At 42.6% G+C, this 22,909-nt stretch overlaps 1 protein-coding gene and 1 pseudogene across 1 annotated transcript in view; one reads left to right on the top strand and one right to left on the bottom strand.

Annotated features, from left to right (window-relative positions):
• Positions 1–22,909, top strand: part of PTPN14 (protein tyrosine phosphatase non-receptor type 14) — a 191,116-nt gene that overhangs the window by 164,278 nt on the left and 3,929 nt on the right. Inside the window, exons 14-18 of the mRNA XM_021677356.2 lie at positions 5,156–5,299; positions 7,729–7,947; positions 11,312–11,440; positions 14,108–14,342; positions 18,826–18,989. Of these exons, the coding sequence (XP_021533031.2) occupies positions 5,156–5,299; positions 7,729–7,947; positions 11,312–11,440; positions 14,108–14,342; positions 18,826–18,989 (891 nt within the window). The remainder of the gene's footprint in view (positions 1–5,155; positions 5,300–7,728; positions 7,948–11,311; positions 11,441–14,107; positions 14,343–18,825; positions 18,990–22,909) is intronic.
• Positions 7–723, bottom strand: LOC105722254 (ankyrin repeat domain-containing protein 49-like; annotated as a pseudogene).

Here is a 22,909-nt window from a genome sequence, read left to right as displayed (position 1 = left end):
GAACTATTAAGACTGAGGTGAAGAATTTGTACAGCTTTCCACAATCTCAAAGAGGTAGTGATAGATACTTGTCCTCCTGGCAATAACAAATGCACTTTCTTCCAAGTTGTTTTTCAGCCCTGGTTTGCTATAACGCTTCATCAGGAGGAGTTCTAGGGTATCCTTGCTGTCTCTGTTCCCAGCAGCAAGATGCAAGGGGACCAAGAGCCTTTTGTTCGGGCATTGACATCTGCATCATGCTGCAGGAAGAAAGAAGCCACTCTGGTATTATTCCACTTACAAGCACTGTGCGGGAGCGTCCAGCCATCCACAGTCACTGCATGAACATGTGCGCCCTGTGCAATGAGCTCCCGGACAATATCTAAGTGTCCACTGTAGGCTGTGCGATGAAGAATGGTATACTCCTCTTCATCCCTGGTGTTCACCTGAGTGGCCTTTTCAGAAAGTAGTCTCCGCACTGTAGTAGGCTGATTTTTTTCAGCAGCCCAAAGAAGCAACTTGCTGGGTCTTTTTCCATTTTTTGTGTTGCAGTTGATACCACTCTTCCTTTTTTTCATCTTGCTCCTCGACTTCATCAGAATTGCCTACCCAAAGACTTTGAGTACCGGTAGGAATAAGGTGTCCATGTGTTTCCAACAATTCAAGTTGGTTAAAGTGTTCAGAAAAGTCCAAGAAATTCTCTTGGTCTGGTATTCCATCATTATTTCCTTTTTCTTTTTCCATTTTTACTACTATTCTAAATAAAAAGCATTTTGAATGCCAGGGTATAAACAGTCTTTCTAGAAATGAATTATGACTGCTTTATTCATCAAGATCTAACAGAAGGGAAAATTGCCACCGTCAAACTTACTCTATCAAAAATTCACACATGTATGTGAATACACACATACATATGTATATATACGTCCATATTACCATTTGAAGATCCATCCTAGTGGTAGACACGAATAGCTCTTCTTCAGAATATATACAGAGCCAGGTATAGTGGTGAACACCTCTAGTCCCAGCTACTTGGGAGGCTGAGGTAGGAAGATCACTTGAAGCCAGCCTGGGCAATATAATGAGATCTCATCTCTACAAAAACAAAAAAACAGCCAGGCATGATGGCAGGAGCCTGTAATCCTAGCTAATCAGGAGGCTGAGGTGGGAGGATCGCTTGAGCCTAGGAATTCAAGGCTTCGGTGAGTTGTGATTGTGCCACTGCACTCCAGCCTGGATGGCAGAACTAGACCTCGTTGCTTAAAAAAAAAAATATTGTACAATCTGGGGAGACAGTTATGTTGTCAGAACAGGACAATGCAGGTACATGTAGAACAGCGAAGTGCATTTGCTCTTACTAATGAGAAAATGTTTGGATTATTGCTACTTAAAAAAATCTCCATTGCTGCTTCCCATGAACATTTTCACTTTCTTAAAAAAAAAAAAATTAATTAGAACTAATCAAAGCGAGATTGACTTCTCTTCATTCACCGAAGTTGCACTATAAGGTAGCCAATCCTAATTTTAGGAACTCCACGACAGTTGTAACTTAAAATTTGCTTTGATGGAGCCCATTAGACCACCTTCATTTCCAGGTCTTCCTAACCCATCATTAGGATTCAACCTGAAAAGAACAATCAAGGCCCAAAGATTTCAGGAAGCCCAGTTCCCGGGGTCAGAAATGGAATCTGTAGCAACCTTGTTACTTTTGGAAAACCTTAAGAACATTCTCAATTTGGCCAGCCCCGCTAGAGTGGTGCTAAGAGTTTTTTATACAGACACGACTTTTTGCAAACCTAGAAGGAAATTGTGCAAGGTGTACCTTTGCCTCTAGCAAAGAAAACCTTTGGCTTGGAATGGAAGAAATGTGTGGGTGGATGCCGTTGGGAGAGAGCTTTCCCAGTGTGGAAGAAAGTAATTCATTGGTAGAAATGGATTTTTCAATACTTCTTCCAGACCACTTAAAAGCAACATTAGCATCAAGAACCTAGCAGCCTAAGCATTTAATTTAGCTATTTCCCCTGCCAGCTCGATACTTAATGATGTCCACATGGTCTCATGACCTCATTTTGGTTGTACCCATCCTCTTCTTTTGTTACCCGTATTAAACAAATAGCCTGTAGCCGAAATCTTGGCACTGGTCTCCTCCTTAGAGCTCCTTGCATTATCATAAAAGAACAAGGGGTTTTTCACTTTTTTTTTTCTCCAGATACTTTTCCATTCCATTCATGTGGGTAATAATGACTAGCAAATTTTATCCATTAACCTTTACTTCAAGAAATAATTACCCCATTTCTACTTCATTTTCCCTGTTGAAATATTTTTTTTCCAAATCGGCTACACTCAGGAGCTCAAGGACACCAGCAGACCTTAGAGGAGGATTAGGAGCTTCTTCAGTAAGCCAGAAGGCCAGGCAAGGGTGACAGTGCCAGTGGCTCTGAGCCCAAGATGAGTCTCCATCTGTTTTGTTTGTAATGCGGAAACTCACCCCATAACCTAAGCAGCATCCCCACGGGTCAGATGCTTCTCTGCTCTCCTCACAATAGGCAGCTTTTGCAAGCTTGATGGGAATTCCTGAGAGGTGAGGGCCATTCTAAGGGCCCTCTTGATAGAACACAATGAGAAACTTTTAGCAAAAGAAAACTAGGGGGCGGGTGGGGGTGTGCAGGTGCAGGTATGGTGAGAATTTGCCCTCTGGGCAGCTCTCCTGCAGTGCTTGTCTATTTGATGGATAGTTCCGCAGCTTTTGTGGCTCCTCATTTTGGCTCCTACTGCTTCCTTGAAGGCACTTCCCTGCTTTGGAATCCCCTAGCCAGAAGTTGATACACTGAGAAGAACAGGCCAGATCAGATCTTTTGAATTATTCCTATTTTGTATGTCTGGTAACAAGCTGATAGGGTGAGTGAGAAGGAGCAAAGAGACATAGTTTGATTTATCACTGAGTAATAATCCTTTTTCAAGTAAGACTAATTAATTAATTTTTGTCTTAGACCCGGTTAGGGTCGCCTTACAGTGCAAAGTGGAAAGAAAGCAGGACTGCTGAGAGGAGCTCAGGACCCATGTTCCAGAACTATAGCTTTCTCAAAACTTTGGAGAGCAGTGAAATAGATTCCCAAGTGAAAGGGGTGACAGAAATTTAAAAAGGAAAAACTCTTTCTCCTCAAAACTAGAAGCAAGCAAACAAAGCCCTAAACATTTTAATCCAGAATCTTCCCCCAGGGGGTTCCCAAGAATTGAGAGACCAGGGCCATTTGAAAGAATATTACATCTTTTGGCGGTAAGTCCCTGAATACCGTAAACCCAGAAAATCTGAGACAGTCTCAGTTAACATAGAAAGTTTACTTTGCCAAGGTTGAGGGTATACACTTGTGGCACAGCCTCAGGAGGTCCTGACGGTCGGGGCACAGCTTGGTTTTATACATTTTAGGGAGACATGAGACATGAGTCAATGTAAGAAGTACGTTGGTTTGGTCTGGAAAGGCGGGACAGCTTGAAGCAAAGGCAGCGAGACTTGAAGTAGGGAGGGGCTTCCCCGTCACAGGTAGGTGAGAGACAAATGGTTACATTCTTTTGTTTCTGATTTGCCTCTCCAAAGGAGGCAGTCAGATATGCTTTTATCTCAGCGAGCAGAGGGGTGACTTTGAATAGAACGGGAGGCAGGTTTGCCCAACAGTTCCCAGCTTGAGTTTTCCTTTCAGCTTAGTGAATTGGGGCCCAAGGTATTTTCCTTTCACAGTACTTCTCTCACTTTCTCACAGTAACCTCCTCTGAGATGCTCCTTTGGTTTGTCTGATGGGTTGGCCATCACCAGGACAAGCATCCTGTTGTCAGTGTCACTAACACAGGCTTCATTCAGATTGTAGGTGACACTGTAGAGACACATGGAAGGGTGTAATGCAGTTCCCCGCCACCCGCAATTAGAACAATTCATAACCCTGTGTGATGACTCCGTCAAGACATCTTCTTGGGGAGTGAATTTATAGATCAGAGAATAAGGAAAAAAGTCTCCCAAGGCTTGAAAAGAAACCAGGGATTCAATGGCTCTTCATCTGTGGCAATTAAATGAATCTGCAAATTGGTTGTCTATAAGTGTGAATCAAGATCTTAAACTCTGCACAACTCATCTGCTTCTATGAGAAGTGCCTGTGTTCTTCCCTTAACTTCCAAGACACAGTTACTTTTAGGAAAGGCCCTTCATGGCTTGCTTGAAGTGAGTGTAAAGAGAGCTTTTTCATACTCAGTCAGTTTCAAGGACCTCAAGAAGCGCAGCAGGAAGCTAAAAACCAGGCCTGACCGATCCAATTTCAGTGTAGAGGCGAGGGCACAGAGGATGGAAATCAAAAAGCCACAAACCAGGGCCAGGTGTAAACATCAAAACTTTTCCCTAAGTGGTCTGCGCAGTTCCCGAGTCCGTGTTCCTCCATAGCTCGGCAGCATGCGGTGATGTCCCACCATCTGTGCTGGGAGTCACAACCTCTGTTATTGTGGACCCTCTGTGTGAAGCTGAAGGGTAATGCCTGGTGGATCGTCTTAAATGACCCCAGCCAGGCTTTGGTGTTAGTGAGCTGGCTAAACTACATCAGCTTTCAATTCTGGGAATGACACCACTCATAGGTACTCCAAGGACCAGAGATTAAATATAGAATTAACATCCTCAGCATTAGCCCCTTAAGACGGAAACTTAGGAAGATTTTTCTCTACAAAATATATGTGTATGGATCTCTCAGTCAACAGCAACAAACCGTTTTACAAGTTTTGCTCCATTCCATCTGTGCAAAAGGTCCATCACTGTAATTGGATTAGATGATTCAGATAAACCTGTTTCTCTTTGCCTTGTCCCGTTGTCCTTCAGCCATTATCTTTCTAAAGTGTCTGCACGTAACCTTTTTTTTTTTTTTTGCCCTATGGCAGGGTGTATTTTTAGGGAGTCTTTTTTCCTTATTTATTGGTCTATCTAGCTAAGGAGTTAATTAAGAATAAAAGCTCAGGAGTCCTGTAGCAACTGGCTTCCCGGGGTCTAGTGGGAATAGTGGGAAGGTTGTGTTTGAATTCGCCCTACTAATGGTGATTGTCTGCATTCCTTGGCTGGGGAGTTACAGATTTGGGGAGATTAAAACACATTCCAACATTCTACTAGTATTATAAACAATGAGAACATGCCTTTTCTTGCCTCAAGAATCTGGAGAAGCAGAAGATGGCAGGCCTGGAGGCACAGAAGAGGCCGCTGATGTTGGCAGCATTGAATGGGCTCTCGGTGGCTCGAGTCTCAGGGCGGGAAGAGAATCGAGTTGATGCCACCCGGGTTCCCATGGACGAGAGGGTAAGTGGCAGGCTTGTCAAACGTGATTCATTCTCTGCGGTCTTAGGATCCCAAAACACCGTCCTTGCCCAGACATGCCAGCACTGAGGTTTGTGTGATGCATTCGTTCTTCAATCTGAGATTAGGAAGATCAGGTATAGCTGTGTTGCATTAAATCAGTCCCTTCCAGCATCTCATGTTTCTCTCCTCCGGTCTTCCTGCTTTGTCAGGTTGGCGGATCAATGGTTGCCTAAAACCAGCAGCCCCTAACATGCCGTATGACTTGGTCAAGTCACTCAATTTCTTTAAGCCTGCTTCCTTTTTTGTAAAGCACAAGTGAACCACTTGCAGTAGCTCTCAATTTCTGTGATTTTTGTGAGCGATTGCCATTTCTTAGGAAGCAATTATTTTATCCAAGCATTTATTTTTATTCTTAATTTTAAAAAAACTTTATTTTCGTTTTGGGGCACATGTGAAGGTTTATGACACAGGTATGGCACAGGGGTTTGTTGTACGTATTATTTTATCAGCCAGGTATTAAGCCCAGTACCCCATGGTTATCTTTTCTGCTCCCCTCCCTCCTCCCACCCTCCATCCTCAAGTACCCCAGTGTCTGTTGTTTCCTTCTTTGTGTTCATAAGGTCTTATCATTTAGGTCCCACTTGTAAGTGAGAACATGTGGTATTTGGTCTGTTCCTGTGCTAGCTTGCTAAGGATAATAGCAGCCAGCTCCATCCATGTTTCCCCTCAAAAGACATGACTCTCATATCCAAGCATTTATAGAGTTCTTTAAAAATGCTGTCCCCTCGTATGACCATAAAATGAGGCTGATTTATAATTGTCTGGATAACACATTGTGAGAACATTGGTTTCGAAAAGCAGAAAACAGCTGCATGGTAGTGTTTTAGACGTGAAAAAAGGTGTATCCTTAGTTCCTGAAATTGCTGTCAGAAGGTTAAGAAACAGGTTGTATAAATGTAATAGAATACTAGTAACATTAGGGTGTTAGATTTCTGCCAGTATGTATCCAGAATTAGGATGTTTTTAGACCCAGAAGGGACTTTAGAGGAATCATTTAACCCAATTAATAGCATGTTATTGTTATTAGTAGTTTGGCCAGTGGGGAGGAAAAAAGAGATTTAATTTTCAGAGCTATAGAATTATGGACCAGTATCATGTTAAAAACAGCTACATATGTGGAGAAAAGGATGTTGGATAATTAAGATTAACAGTCTCTTTATCATTAGGACTTTGAACAGAGCATTATTGGCAAAAATTTTGATTTCTGAATTTCAACTCTTGCTAGTTCTTGCAGATTTGTTCTACCTGCAGTATGAGTAAGAAGGAAAATGGTTGTTAGATAAGGGAAACTATCAATATGGTTAATAATGAGACGAACTAACCAAGTATTGATTATACAACTTGAAATCTCATATTAACACAATCACTGTAAATATTTAAAGAAATTTGGGGTCCGGGCACGGTGCCTCATGCCTATAATCCCAGCACTTTGGGAGGCCGAGGCGGGTGGATCACGAGGTCAAGAGATCAAGACCATCCTGGTCAACAAGGTGAAACCCTGTTACTACTAAAAATACAAAAATTAGCTGGACATGGTGGCACGCGCCTGTAGTCCCAGCTACTCGGGAGGCTGAGGCAGGAGAATTGCTTGAACTCAGGAGGTGGGGGTTGCGGTGAGCCGAGATCGCACCATTGCACTCCAGCCTGGGTAACAAGAGCGAAACTCCATCTCAAAAAAAAAAAAAAGAAAGAAATTTGGTTGTTGCCGGGTGCAGTGCTCACGCCTATAATCCCAGTACTTTGGGAGGCTGAGGTGGGTGAATCACCTGAAGTCGGGAGTTCGAGACCAGCCTGACCAACATGGAGAAACCCCATCTCTACTAAAAATACAAAAAATTAGCCAGGCGTGGTGGTGCATGCCTGTAATCCCAGCTACTGGGGAGGCTGAGGCAGGAGATTCGCTTGAACCTGGGAGGTGGAGGTTGCAGTGAGCTGAGGCCCTACCATTGCACTCCAGCCCCGTGACAAAAAAAAAAAAAAAAAGAAGAAATTTGGTTGATTCATTGAGTTTTTTTTTTTTTTTTTTTTTTTGAGACGGAGTTTCGCTCTTGTTACCCAGGCTGGAGTGCAAATGGCGCGATCTCGGCTCACCGTAACCTCCACCTCCTGGGTTCAGGCATTTCTCCTGCCTCAGCCTCCTGAGTAGCTGGGATTACAGGCACGCACCACCATGCCCAGCTAATTTTTTGTATTTTTAGTAGAGACGGGGTTTCACCATGTTGACCAGGATGGTCTCGATCTCTTGACCTCGTGATCCACCCACCTCAGCCTCCCAAAGTGCTGGGATTACAGGCGTGAGCCACCGCGCCCGGCCCGATTCATTGAGTTTTTGGATAATTTAGAGAGCTGAAGATCAATTTCTGTTGCAGTTCAGAACTCTGAAGAAGAAACTAGAAGAGGGAATGGTGTTCACAGAATATGAGCAAATTCCAAAGAAAAAAGCGAATGGCATTTTCAGCACAGCGGCTCTGCCAGAAAATGCCGAGCGCAGCCGAATCCGTGAAGTTGTCCCCTATGAGGAGAATCGAGTAGAGCTGATACCAACCAAAGAAAATAACACAGGATACATTAACGCCTCCCACATCAAGGTAAGAAGGCAGCCTGTTAGAAGGTTTCTTAAAGATAGCTGGGTTAAAGGTAAAAATGCAGGGACAAGAAAACGTGTGGGCTGCAACTGTGCCTTTTGGCTTGTCCCCAGACCCTCAGGGAGTGTTTTTGAACTCCTGTGCGTTTCTTAGTCAAGTGGAAGGGCATGTCTATCACTGCAGAGAGAAGGAAGTCTAGCAGCCTCAGGAAAACCTCAGGTCAGCGATTTCTGAAGCCTGCTCATTACAGAGGCTTTAACTTTTCCTTCTCTCTGTGGGCTATAACTCTCTCTGTACTCACAGGAAAAACTGAAGAGTATCCTTTTCAGTTTGTAATTAGCAAGTGATGGAGACTTTGAAAGTAACCGGTATTGCATTACTGACATTAACGTTTTATGTTCAATAACAACAAACTATTGTCTCTCCCTTATAATATACAGGTTATGCATTTTATAGCACAAGTCTTATTATTGCATGGCATTTAAAAGAGTGGAGAGATTTTCACCTAAAATATAAAAGTGTGGTTAATGTTGAATCTTGAAAGAATTGCCACATTAGTCAATTAATTTGTGTTACCAAATTTTTATTACCATTTCAAATACTTCAAACCTTTATATGTCAGTATTACATAGTTTATCAGTTCTGCAGTTAAAAGTTTGAGTTATGGATATGTGTGTACATATAGTTAAATATTTCCTAAATAGCTTACCTTCATCAGTGTCCCTATTCACAGAGGACACTTATTTCAAATGTCACCATTTGCTCTGAACTCTTAAGTAGGAGAATTTATTCATCTATTAATGTTAAAACCATTGTTGTAGGATATTGTTGAATAACACAAGGTTCAATTAATAGTTGTAATCAGTAGCCTTGGAAACCGGTTTCCAGCCTTGTCTAGAATTACTTGCTTTCCTCATTGTACTTTTTACTTGTAGTAGAATTATTAATAGGTTCCTTTGAGCTTCTAAAGGCTAGTTAGGTATCTAGCTTGTGTATCAGTTTTAACTAGTTTTGATACGGAATGTGAAAAGTGTAGCGTGGTTGGGCATATAGCATTTTTTATTAATATACACAGATAACCATATTTTTTAATAATTAGAAAGTACTGTCAAAAGAAATATAAAAGAGCAACTATCATAGATCATATTGCTAATTTTTAGTCTGGTTTTTTCTAGAGTGAGAAGTAAAAATTGGACTCTAGAAAACTCTTAAATAAACTGGCAATGGTGTGTTTCATGGGCTTAGTTTAGATTATGAAACAGTGACCAAAGTAACGTATTTAAAGAAAGATGCAGATCACACAGCTGCTTCTTGATAGAGTGTCTGTGAAAATCTTGCATAGCAATAGTGTATTACCTTCTTCTTTTGGCCAGATCTCTTCCACCATTTTCCATCTGCTCTCTGAAAAAAAAGCCATCACTTTATATAAACTGTGCCCATTGGGTATCATTAACTGAGAAGCATTCCCTTCCTTGGTATTCTCTGCGGCCCGCATTTCATCCTGTGGATCCCGGTTAGACATGGGTGCATTTAATAGACCCATGAGCTTGCAAGAACTTGTCCCAGTGTTTTGGAATAGAGTTGTATATTTTGCCAATGTTTTCCCCCCTGGGTTCCAAGCAGCCATTAACACAGAACAGAGATTTATTTGCTCCAGAGGTGGAATCACATCTGTGAAATCTACCTCAGTAGCACTGCTCGTTGTGTTTTTAATGCAGTTTTTAATACCCTCCTGCCAATACTTGGAATATGCTGAAAGGCCCCAGGCAGCAACATTCTCTGGAAGTATTTATGGTTCCTATATGTTGGGTGCCAGAGAGGCTAATGTTTAAAACACAATTCCACAGATAAACCAAACTCCTAGCCAGCAAATATATGAATGTTATCTCCCACCAGTATTTGGAAAATGGATTTTTCTTGCCAGCTTTGACCTAAACATGTCTTGTGTAATGAGACAATAACTTACATTGTTTTGTTTGAATTAAGTTAGCATACAGTTTTATAAAATAAATGAGGGAAAAAAGTTTCGAACAGTGATCACTTCATTGCTTTTTGAACTCTCCAGAGATCTGCATTGCGTAGATGTAGAAGGAGCCTGACTTTGCAATATTAAGGCACAGAGCTAGAAGGGAGAACAGAAAGAATTCCTCCAGAGGCCACTATTTCACCTTGACAGCATGACCTTTAACACTTTGAGGACAACTTCTTATTTATGGTTCTCTGCAGCTACTATGTATAGCTGTAGAATTATCTTCTCCTGATCACCCTGAGCTGCATGGGGTAATAATTTTATTATCTGAAGTCATGTCATGACTCTGTAGTTCAGTTGGATGCTGTGGTACGACCAAGGTGAAGTTATGGTTAAAATATGTGCTGTTGACAAGGGCGTTCGTAACATCTCTGCTGTGCACGGCACCACAGAGCAGCAGTGACAGCAGAGGTTTATGATACACTTCATATCAGATCTGCAGGACAAAGATAGTGCTCCAAAAGGGACGTTGTTCCGTGGTCGTTTTTTTGTTTTTTGTTTTGTGTAATTGGATGCCATGGAGTACTGCTGTTCAAACTGGATTGTAACACAGTGGTAGAATGTGAAATCAGTTTAGTGGTCATGACCAGGTGTGTGTGTGTGTGTGTGTGTGTGTGTGTGTGTGTGTGTGTTAATGAAATAGACTAGACTAGAGAAAAGAATGGAAAGTGTGAGTACATCGCACATAGTAAGCATAACTATTATTTCTGTAACAAATCCTAAGGTATACATGTTCATATACATGCATATATACATGTGTCTATGTGTATGTGTTTTTAATAGGCACTAGTTTGTATATACTGTGATTTGCAAACCGAGATCATTTTAAGGCCAGGCGTGGTGGCTCGCTCCAGTCATCCCAGCACTTTGGGAGGCCGAGGTGGGTGGATCACCTGAGGTCAGGAGTTCAAGACCAGCCTGGCCAACATGGTGAAACCCTGTCTCTACTAAAAATACAAAAATTAGCCAGGCATGATGGCAGGTGCCTGTAATCCCAGCTCCTCGAGAGGCTGAGGAAGGAGAATCACTTGAACCCGGGAGGCAGAGGTTGCAGTGAGCCGAGATCATGCCACTGCACTCCTGCCTGGGCAACAGAGTGAGACTCTGTCACAAAAAAACGATCAGGTAGATATATTAATAGACATGAGTGGCAAAAAGTCTTTTCATGTGAGGCTGTGTCACTAGCCTCTATAATCTCAGGGTTTCTGTTAATTGAACTAATTCATTTGGCCCAAAAAATATCCAAGGATTTAAGGTGTATACAGATGGACAGGTGGTCAGTAGGCAATGCTGTCCCAGACTTGGGGTTTATTTACTGACGCTTTCCTTGGTTTTCAGGTGGTGGTTGGCGGGGCAGAATGGCACTACATAGCCACTCAGGGGCCCCTGCCACACACGTGCCACGACTTCTGGCAGATGGTGTGGGAGCAGGGAGTGAATGTGATTGCCATGGTCACCGCAGAGGAGGTAAGGGGACTGGCCTACTCCACGTCCTTTTCCCCAGGGCAAAGGGGAGCCAGAAGATGGGCTTTGTCCTGACGATTTTGTTCCCCTCTCCTTCTTCCTGCAGTGCTGTTTCTCTGCAAATGCTTTTCTCTTTGGTATATATCTATTTTCTCTTCTTACTTCCAGATAGATATTTTTTCCCCTGGGAATAATTGATTGTTGTAGCTTTTCCTCCTCCCATTTTCATCTGGCTTTTAACTCTTTTCCTTGGATTGCCACACACTAAACTGAAAATAAAACAACAGAAAACCAAAAAATGACCAGACTTTAGTTCAGCCCACTGACTTTGTGCCAAAAGAAACAGTGAGCTTTCCACTGGAATGGGTGAGTCTCAGGCCGCTCTGGGCAAATCGACATAGATGCCCAACTCCAGGCACCCAGCTCCACATGCACCATGCTTATCAGCTGAAAAGAGACCAGAAACTTGTTCCTGGAGAGGCCTCTGTTCTTTGCGGAGAGAAGAATATATCTTTTTCTTCTTTTGCCAAGCCAAACATAGTTTTCTGCTGTAACTAGAGAACTCTATGTGATGTTATAAAAAACCAGCCTACACTGCCAGTCAGTCCAGTCGGTGTTCAGCTTGAAGTGTTGTGTTTCTTCTCTTGTCACATTCTTCTTCTTTTATTTCTTTCATCAAATTCCAGTTTATGTTTTGAAATCATTCAAGGGACTAGTTTAATGTGTGTTTACCAGTGTCCATGGTATTGCAGTGGCCTTTCCTAGCTATGTTAAAGGGGTCAGGAACAAAGAAAATTGAGGAGGAAAAAGTCATATTTTCCTTCATTGACTGTTCTGAGCATTTGCTTTTCAGCACAGTCCATTGGAAGAAAACAATGAAAAGGACTTCAGGTTCTTTAAAGCCAGTTGTACTTCCCTGGGCTGACCTGTTTGACCTTCCCACAAAGAGAATGAATCCTTCTTAAAGCTTCTAGAATAGATATATCACCTTATCAGATCACATCATTGCAAGGCATTCATTCACTTAAATACAGCGTACCATCTGTGCTAACTTCAGGAGTACATGGTAAATGAGACAGGCACCATCCCTGTCCCCATAGAGCTTGTGTCCTAGTGGGAGGGACATTCAAAAGTGAACAAATGAAATAAATTCAGCTAGCAGGAAGTGCTGTGGCAAAAATGGAAAACTGCAGTCCAAAGAGGGTCTGGATAGGCAGGCACAGAGGTAGTCCTCCTGCCACGTCCCTGTTCCTCTTTGTGTGGGTTTCAGCCGCAAAACTGCCATTCACACTAGGACACTCCTACTAAAGGGTAGCTTTGGGGTGTGCGACCCTGAGCTCCAGGCTCTGTATCATGTCTCACACTTGCTGGAAAGCTGGAAGTGAAAACCCTATTAATAGGAGCATAAATTCAAGGGAGAAAGATTTTTTTAAATGGAACAAAAGGTTAGGAGAGAGCGTGACTAGGGGATACTTTAGATCAGGGGGTGGCCAAGGACCGTCTGAGGAAGTGGTATCGCAGGCGAGACAGGAGTGACAAGGGGCCAGCCTTGCCAAGACAAATAGCATCTAGTGATCTGTGGGAGAGCTGGGAACTCATAGTGTTTTAAAATCCATAACTGATTTATACACTCAGCAGAAATATAAATTTGAGGTAAATCTGCTTTCTCATGATTGGCAAATAAAAGAGCGAGATATGATTCCAACTTAGGGAGACTCAATTAAACCAAATGAAGCCAGGCAAGGTAATTTGTGTTCCCCAAAGACATGTTGCTTTACAAGGAGGCTAGACATTAGGGTTCCTCTAAACAGCCATCAGGGCTCCCAGGGCCTGTCACCACTGCAGCTCTGTGTTCAGTGTTCCTTCTCTCTCACCACCTACTCTTGCCCTGAATCTCCTCAGCTACCACCTCCTCCACACGCCACCTCTTCTCCAGGGATTTTAAAACTGTGCAAAACTTAAACATAGACCTTGTGTAAATGGTTGAGAGTACATAGTCTCAGAAAAGACTATAAAATCAAGGGAGAAAGAACAGTGATGTGACCAGCTCTTCTCAGTTCTAGTTGTAGATTGAACTGAAACAAATTGGTTGGGCTAAAAAAAATGTGAGATTGACACTAGCTAAAGACAACATCAGTAGTCATTGTGCTGTCACAGAAGGAGCTCTGGGCTGAACATCTGCGAGGAGTAGCGTGACCTAGAGCGATTGCTGAAACCTCATGCTCCCTTGTTTAAAACCTTTGCGTGACTTCCCATTGCCCATGGAGTGAAATCCCAGCTTTCCGCCGTGGACTGTGAGGCTCCAGTGTCCTCTCCTACCACGTGCCCCTCACATGTCACACTCCAGCCACCCAGAAGACCTTTGTTTCTTGAATGCACCAAGCTTGTTCTTGCTTCTAGACTTTGCACTTGCACCTCTGTCTAACATTCAATTGCACCTCAGTTGTGAATCTTTTATCTTTTCCACTGATGTAACTGTCATTGTAAAGACCATAGTTTTTGGTCTTCATTAACACATATAGGATCTACCCCGTGGTAGATACTGCAGAGCGCTACTGAGCCTAGCGATTTAGAAGCTATTTGCATTTTCTTCTGTCTTCACATCTTAGGATTAAGAGGATGGGAGCTTCCTTTGAGCTATTTTCAATTTTGCTTTTATGTGTGATTTAGGAGGGCGGACGAACCAAAAGCCACCGATACTGGCCCAAACTGGGTTCCAAGCACAGCTCAGCCACCTATGGCAAATTCAAGGTCACCACAAAGTTTCGAACTGATTCTGTTTGCTATGCAACCACGGGCTTGAAGGTCAAGCACCTTTTATCTGGGCAAGAAAGGACAGTGTGGCATTTACAGTATACTGACTGGCCAGATCACGGCTGCCCAGAGGACGTCCAAGGGTTTTTATGTAAGTATTTTTCTTCCGAGTCTGTGTGTTACCTGACTGACTATTACAAACTGTGTCAATAATCCATCCGTTGGAGATGGAATAGAAAAAAAAGATGCTTTCTCTTAAGTGGCAAAAGTGTCATAACATTGAAATATATGTTCCTTCGTTACTATGTAGAACAGAGAAGAAGAATACATGTCACTTATTCTGTTTACCTTTCATGCACATAAGCTAAGACTGTGGTCAACAAATTGGCTGTACCTTGATTCAGACCTTTAGCTACTCAATTAATCAGTAATTATTCTGACACATGCCACAACAAGGATGAACCTTGAGGAATGATACTGTGTGGAAATAATCCAGTCACAGAAGGACAGAAGTTGTGATTCCATTTACATGAGGTACCTAGAATAGGCAAAGTCAGAGAGAGAAACTAGGTGAGAGGTTCCAGGGGCTGAGGCAAAGGGGGATTACAATTTTTTTTTTTTTTTGAGGTGGAGTCTCACTCTGTCGCCCAGGCTGGAGTGCAGTGGTGCGATCTCAGCTCACTGCAACCTCTGCCTCCCAGGTTCAAGCATTTCTCCTGCCTCAGCCTCCCAAGTAGGTGGGACTACAGGCACAGCCACCACACCTGGCTAATTTTTGTATTTTTAGTAGACACGGGGTTTCACCATGTTGGCCAGGATGATCTCGAACTCGTGCCTCAAGTGATCTGCCCACCTCAGCTTCCCAAAGTTCAGGGATTACAGGCATGAGCCACCGTACCCAGCCGGGGATTAATATTTGATGGGTGCAAGATTTCTGTTTGGGACAGTGAAAAAGTACTAGACATGGATGGTGGTGATGGTTGCACAACTGTGAATATGCTTGATGCCACTGATCTGTACGTTTAAAAATGGTTAAACTGGTAAATTTTATGTTGTGTTCACTTTAGCACATTAAAGAAAAGGAGAAATAAAATTTAAAAATAGGCCAGGTGTAATGGCTTATGTTGTAATCCCAGCACTTTGGGAGGCTAAGGTGGGCAGATCACCTGAGGTGAGGCGTTTGAGACCAGCCTGGCCAACATGGTGAAAACCCATCTCTCCTGAAAATACAAAATTAGCCAAGCATGGTGGTACATTCCTGTAATCCCAGCTACTGGGGAGGCTGAGGCAGGAGAATTGCTTGAACGTGGGAGGCGGAGGTTGCACTGAGCCGAGATTGCAACATTGTGCTCCAATCTGGGCAACAAGAGTGAAACTCTTATCTAAAACAAAAAAAATTTTAAATAAATGAATAAATAAAATTAATTTCTCATGAAGATTTGACAAGAGTGAAACTCTTATCTAAAAAAAAAAAAATTTTAAATAAATGAATGAAAATTTTTCATGAAGATTTGCATTCTCACAAGCCCTATATTTCCCTACAATGGTAAACCTCAGTCCTTTCTCATGCTTTTTCATATTTTTATGAAAACACTAAGAAGTATTGAAACCCTCTTGTAGTTTTTGAAACTGAGATTTGCTTAAAGACTAATTCATTAAATTCATTAAATGTTGTGTACACATATATACACAAAATATATATGTGTATTTTTAGGAAGTGGTTATATTAGAAACTAATTTACCAGATTATGTGCAGTATTTTATTTGAAAGGCCAAAAATTGGGCGTGTACCCACTACATGCCAGGCACTGGATAGGGCAGAGATGACACTGAGTTCACAGTCTTTGCTTTCAAGGTATTCCCAGTCTAAAGGGAAAGACAGGCCAGTCATCGCTGTCCAAAGATGAGATCTGATACCCTCCTCTGCTTTTCAGTGGTGGCTGCAGCTCTCTCTTGTTTTCCACATGCTCACCTGACTGTCCTGTGCTTGTCGGGAAACCCCATTCCTTACCCAGCTGGAAAGGAGCCCTGGACGCTCCCTGTAGCCTTGTGCCTGCTCTATTGTTGACTCTCCCACTAGAGGAGGACCTGTGACCACCACGGAGGGACCATCATCCAGATGCTGGATAATGTCAAAACCTTGATTTTATTTTGGTATTTATTTAGAATGGGAGAAGAAAGGAAGGAGAGAGAGAACAGGTTTTGAAGAGCTAAAAATACTCATTTACAGGTTTTAACAAATACTCTGATGTGTACTTATCCAGCGATAAAAGCATTTCATTTCCATGAAAGCGACAATGGTACTTGAGGGTTTGGTACTGAAAGCAGAGCGTAGAAGGATGACTGGAGTCAGAGGATTTTGAGTAAGATCCAGAGAGGATTCATGATTTGCCTGAGGTCAAATGTGTCATTATCTGTAGCTTAAAATACTAATAAGAACTTCCCTTCCTCCTAACAGTGCTCGTTGTATTTCAGGTGATCACTTGCGAATTGACTTATTAAAATTTTCTCCAAGAAGCAGAAAATGGAAATAATATAAATAGATCAGTTTGTCGATTAGCTAACAATGAGTGTATAAGGCACTTTAAAGTATAGTCTTTTGCCAGGCGCAGTGGGAGACCAAGGCAGGCGGATCACAAGGAGATTGAGACCATCCTGGCTAACACTGTGAAATCCCGTCTCTACCAAAAATTTAAAAATTAGCTAGTTGTGCTGGCGGGTGCCTATAATCCCAGCTACTCAGGAGGCTGAAGCAGGAGAGTCGCTTGAACCCAGGAGGCAGAGGTTGCAGTGAGCCGAGATTGCATTACTGCACTCTAGCCAGGGCATCAGAGCAAGACTCTGCCTCTAAATAAATAAATAGATAGATAGAAAGAAAGAAAGAAAGAATAGTCTTTTAAATCAAAACCAATTAAGGAAACCCTGTCTACATTACCGAAGAATACATAGTATTTTTAAAGAATGTAAATGTAAGTATTATGTTTTTAGGAAACTCAATACACATATACCATGCAGGGCATTAGAAATGTTGAATTGGGTCTCCTAGGTTTTAAAAGGTTTTTGCCTGTGTTGAAATTAGATTACCTGGATGCAGAGTACCTAAGCCAAATTGTTTACTGCCCTCCAGAAGTCTTTATTGAGTTACAGCATAAGGAACTTTATTAATATGATTGATGGAGGAAACATCCATTTGAATCGACCTTCCCTCCACTACATGAAAAGCTCTATTTGAAAGTGTCATTACCCAACATTCCTTTTGTTTTTCTTCTTAAATTTAGCTCAAGTAAAGCTTTGTCTCTCGTATGTAAATAGTGCCTTTGGTCAGACAGAACACTCAGTTGCCTAATGTCTTTTCCCACTTGCAGAAAAATTGTAAAGAAGATTCCACGCACAATATCTAGCTCGTATTGGTGCCTAAATAACTACTCCCTCTATGCATCTCATGGCGTCTTCTTTCTTTCTTGTTTTGTCCTATCTTATTTTACTACCAGTAGTACTGCTATGACTAGTACTAATACAATTATTACTAGTCCTCATCATCGTACTAGTACTAGTGGTGGTGGTGGTGATAATTATAGTTTGCTTATTTGGTAAACCACTTCAGATTATTTTATAATTAGGTAAGCATATAAAGGAAAGTATGGGTTTTTTATATATGTCTGTAAACAGACGCTTTTAAATTATTTGAATGGTTCAAGCCTACTTTTTTCTGTTCAACAGTGTAAACATTTCTCCTAGAGTCTTTTTACACTTTTACCTTAGGACGAGGTTCACTGAGTGTCAAGAACCTTTAAACCTGTTTCTCTCCTCAGCTACTGACCTAAATTATTAATTAATTTTGGGGGATTTGGGGAATGTCTGAGGATTACATTTCTATACTTCTCTCTTTTGTCATGGTTGTGAAAAAAGTCATTGAGGCTTGGAATCCTGTGATTTTTCTTTTGTGCCTAATTGGAGTCATGAACACACCCCTCCCTGCACAGCCCTGCTGAGCCAGGCAGATGCTGGAAGGCATGGGGGGTATCATGACCCCTCCACCTCATACACATGTTGCCTCCAGAAAGGGGGTTCATCTTGGGCTATTCTCTTAGCCCCGTGGAATCCATGTTGGAAAGCAGACTCCCCAAAGTCTACTTTAAAATCCAAAAATGAAGTCAAGCCTCAGTTGACATTCACTCATCAGTGAGGGGAAGGAAGAAGGGGCAGATGGATGCTCTCTCTCCACCAGAAATTGGCTCTGACAGGCGGGCGTTTCAAGGGGACTTAGCAGTTGTTCTGATCCCAGTCTGTTAATAGCAGGAATTGCTGTAAGTAATGTCTAGAATCATCTGCTTGGGGGACTTAGGGATTTGCAGAGGGGAAAACAGAATTTAATTTTTAAAAAAGAACTATTTAATTTAAAGAACAAATTCTCCCATGAACTAATTGACTCCCAGCTGGTCCTTTCTGGATCCAGGACTGTACAGTGGGTACCAGCCAAATAATTAGTGTCTTGTAAGAACTGTAAATTATTGTCACTTAAAAAAAAAAAAAGAAAAACAGATTCACCATCAGTTCTCTTCCGCTCCCCCTCCCCAACTTATATACAAAGCCATGGAGGACTTTGGTGACAGGATTTGCATTTTGTCCTGCAGCCTACTTGGAGGAGATCCAGTCGGTCCGTCGCCATACCAACAGCATGCTGGAAGGCAACAGGAACCGGCACCCGCCCATCGTGGTCCACTGTAGTGCTGGGGTGGGAAGGACCGGCGTGGTCATTCTTTCTGAGCTGATGATCTACTGCTTGGAGCATAACGAAGTGAGTCATTCTGGGCTTCTCTCTGAATACTCCACCTTGGGGACAAGTCTACACCCTGGCCAGACCTTTGCTGGGCCCTTGCATTTTCAGTGGTTAATTTCCTCTCTCCTGACGTTTATAGGCCGCCTTATCTTTTTGGCCTCCCACTACTCCGTGTAGATACCCAGATAAAAGAGGAGAAATGAGAGTGTACAATAGAAAACACTTAGAAAATGTGATCTTAGTCAGCGTCTACTTTCAGAAGTCTGCAGCATTTTGGTTTTATCGTGGGTAATTTTCCATGGTGAGTTATTTGACCCCATATAGTTTAGATGCGTCTTGCATTTCTAGGATGTGTTCTGGCCTAAATCCTAGGTGAAAATGTGTCTACTTGGGAAATGTTTTTTATTCTTCAGAGTGAGGTTTGGGGGGTCATTTGCTTGTCTAGTCTGGCAGTTGCGTGGTGTAGCGGAGCAGAGTAGATACTTTGAGCACACAAACATCCCCATCTTTGGATCAGCTGGTTGCCCTACCCGTTCTCCATGCAGAAGTGGGCTGCTACTGAGCCTGTGCACACAAGGTGTGTGGCGTTCCTTTGCTGCTGGAGGACTAGGGAGTTAAACTGAGAGGCTTTTGATTTTGTGTAGGTGAGATAAATAGCAGTCAAAGCTAAGGAATAGTTCTTCTCCCTTCTAATTACATGGGACACTAGAATTTTTAAGGGGCTTTTACCTGCCATATCAGCCAAGTAAAGGAGCCATGTACATGTTACTCCTCCTGTTTGACAGAAGAGGAAACTGAGGCCCAGGAATAATTACGTGATTTGTCTAGTGCTACGTGGCTCTTACGCAGTGGAACCGAGGCAAGAAGCAAGGTCTTCTCTGTCTGTGTCCAGAGTTATTTCCTGTCTTCACTCTGCCTCCAAACGCTGAATAAGATTTGGTTCTTCTCTGTTTTCAAATTATATGGCTTGAAAAATTAAAGGAACCTTGTGGTTTGGTAGTCCTTAAATTACAGAATGATTCGTTGCAATTCTGTGGAGGAATTTATATGATGATACACCTATTTATTCAATAGCATGAATCGTTTGAAAATCAGATTAAATATTGCTGCATAAAGTTTGTCACATTGAAACATCCAGAAAAACAACAAATGTTAAACATGTTCAAAGGATTTTTAAACGCTCTGCCTATGAAAAGATAATTTTGAGAAACTTCTAGTCTGTCCGTGGGAATGTTTGTGCTGCTAAAAATTGGAAGAGGGGCAATCCTAACTGTAGCCTAATGTTAGAAAAACATGAAACAAAGCTTGAGTGAAATGCTCATCATGGAATCAGTTGGGACTACATAACAGAAATGTCATTGCCCTCTGAGTTTTCACCATTTTGTCCCACATAGGATTTTTTGATGGTTTGCTTCTCTATTCCTGTCAATATTAGAAATCTCTAGAACAATGAGTAACCTGCCACTGAGTCTTAATCCATCCATTGCTAGGAAGAGAAAATAAGATGAGGTGGAATCAGTGTGTGCATGGCTTGAGGGCCTCATCATCACCTCCCCCATCTAATTGTCCTTCCCTTTCCCTCATATCATTTTTGTCACCAAACTCCCCCCTTGTTTTCTTGTTTTCTTTTTTCGAGACAGGGTGTTACTATGTTGCCCAGGCTGGTCTCAAACTCCGGAGCTCAAGTGATCCTCCCACCTTGGTCTCCCGAATTGATGGGATTATGGTGTGAGCCACAAGGCCTGGCCACTCCTCTTCTTTCCCCGTTCTCTGTGCTCCGCTCCCCATTTCCCCTTTTCAACTCAAGAAGCCATTCTGTCTTGTCTGACATGAAAGACTGTTCTGTTCTGAGCTCTTTGGAGACCCATCAAAGGCTGAGCCTCAGCGAGGCGATGACATGGGGGCTCGCTGAACACCAGATGTTATTGGTCCGGCAGAACACAGACAAGTCATATCAAAGCCAGAACAGTTTGGAGTGAGGGATTTGGCCTGCGTGGCCTCCTGTGGACTTGGTGAAGGCTTGGGGTGGTTAAATGCTCTATGGTGTGTCCAAACATAGCGGATTTCCTCAGTGCCCAACTGCATGCCAGAACATTCTTTGCTGGAACGTGGGCAATCCAAAAAGAACTTCTGTTCCCATTGATATTCAAAGATAGCAAGATGACTCATATTTTTCACTTCACTTCCCCTAGCACAAATATAGCTGGTCTTATCTGTCCTATTTCCCATGATTGCTATTGGTAGATGGTTAGTGGGAAATGCTCTACTTTTGTTCTGATACTGTTTCAGGCCTGGCTAGTAAGATCCAAGCCCCTATTTCAGGAGAAGAGTAGACCGTGTTTAGTTTATTTTGTTTGTTTTTCAAGCAAAGATTTTAACAAATAAATAAATATTAAACTGTGGATCCCATTTTTCTCCTGTCCAAACTCCACTGCGTTCCTTCCACAGCTTCTGGATGTAGCATACCTTATATTTCAGTCTGTAATTCATGCAGTTTTAATTGTCAGTGAAATGGCCTTCCTTTTTTTGACTTGTCCCTCTCAGTCTCATTTTAAACACAGAAAGGTTGAGCAGAAACAATGAAATGCAGACACTTGCAATGAGATTGGTAGCTGTGCGGTGGGGAGTGGGGACAGCTGCCCCCCGCTGCTCTGGGAAGCCTCCCTGTGGCCCAGTCCTTTTGGTCACTGAGTGTTAGCTGAGACATTTTAAGATGCATAAAATTTTTCAGAAAGCACTCATTTTATGGTCTGCAGTACGTTCTGTCCCCTGGATGTAGCTGTCTATTCTAGCTACAGCTAATTACAAATGGTCGGGATCTCAGTAGCCGAAGTGCAGATGCCTTGATCTTGCCGCTTTTCTAAGTTACACCTCCTTCATAAAGTGAGGAGGAGAAAATGTCTTCTAGACAAGATTGAGCAAGCGTCAACTGCTTTGTGCTTCCTTGGCTTGGGGGCAGTTATCAGCATAGCCTGTGGGAGTGAATCTTTAAGCCAGCCAGGACCCTTTCATTGAAGACCAGGAGAACTTTGTCGTGTCCCCAGACTTCTCCATATCAGACAATATACTGTCATTTAGGCTCAGTCCTACAGGTAATTGAGATGGGAATGATGGTAGAGGAGGAGGAGGAGGATGTGGCAGTGGAGGAAGTGGTGATGGTGACAACATTGAAAACAATGTAATAGGCTGGGCGCAGTGGCTCACGCCTGTAATCCCAGCATTTTGGGAGGCTGAAGCGGGTGGATCACGAGGTCAAGAGATCGAGACCATCCTGGTCAACATGGTGAAACCCCGTCTGTACTAAAAATACAAAAATTAGCTGGGCATGGTGGCGCATGCCTGTAGTCCCAGCTACTCGGGAGGCTGAGGCAGAATTGCCTGAACCCAGGAGGCGGAGGTTGCGGTGAGCCCAGATTGCACCATTGCACTCCAGCCTGGGTAACAAGAGCGAAACTCCATCTCAAAAAAAAAAAAAAAGAAAAGAAAACAATATAATAACAGCTAGCTTGTGTCTAGTGCTTACCATGTATGCGCACTATTCTAAGAGCCTTATAATATTAACGCAAATAGCCTTTGCAGTGACACTGTAAGGTTAGTCCTGTTAGTACCTGTATTAGTCCATTCTCACTCTGTTGTAAAGAACTACCTCAGACTGGGTAATTTATAAAGGAAGCAGTTTAATTGATTCACAGTTCTGCAGGCTGTACAGGAAGCATGGCTGGAGGCCTCAGGAAACTTACAATCGTGGCAGAACGGCCAAGGGAAAGTAAGCAGGTCTTCAGTGTGGCAGCAGGAGAGAGAGAGAGCAAAGGGGGAAGTGCAACATACTTTTAAACAACTAAGTCTCATGAGAATTCACTATCACAAGAACAGTAAGAAGGAAGTCTGCCCCCATGTTCCAGTCACCTCCCACCAGGTCCGTCCCTCAACACTCATCT

Source organism: Aotus nancymaae, unplaced genomic scaffold (assembly GCF_030222135.1).
Source record: "Aotus nancymaae isolate 86718 unplaced genomic scaffold, 86718_ANA_hifiasm-v0.15.2.pri h1tg000032l_0, whole genome shotgun sequence".
Classification (NCBI taxonomy): domain Eukaryota; kingdom Metazoa; phylum Chordata; class Mammalia; order Primates; family Aotidae; genus Aotus; species Aotus nancymaae.
The sequence above is the reverse complement of the archived record's forward strand: the minus strand, read 5'-3'. Positions and strand labels throughout refer to the sequence as shown.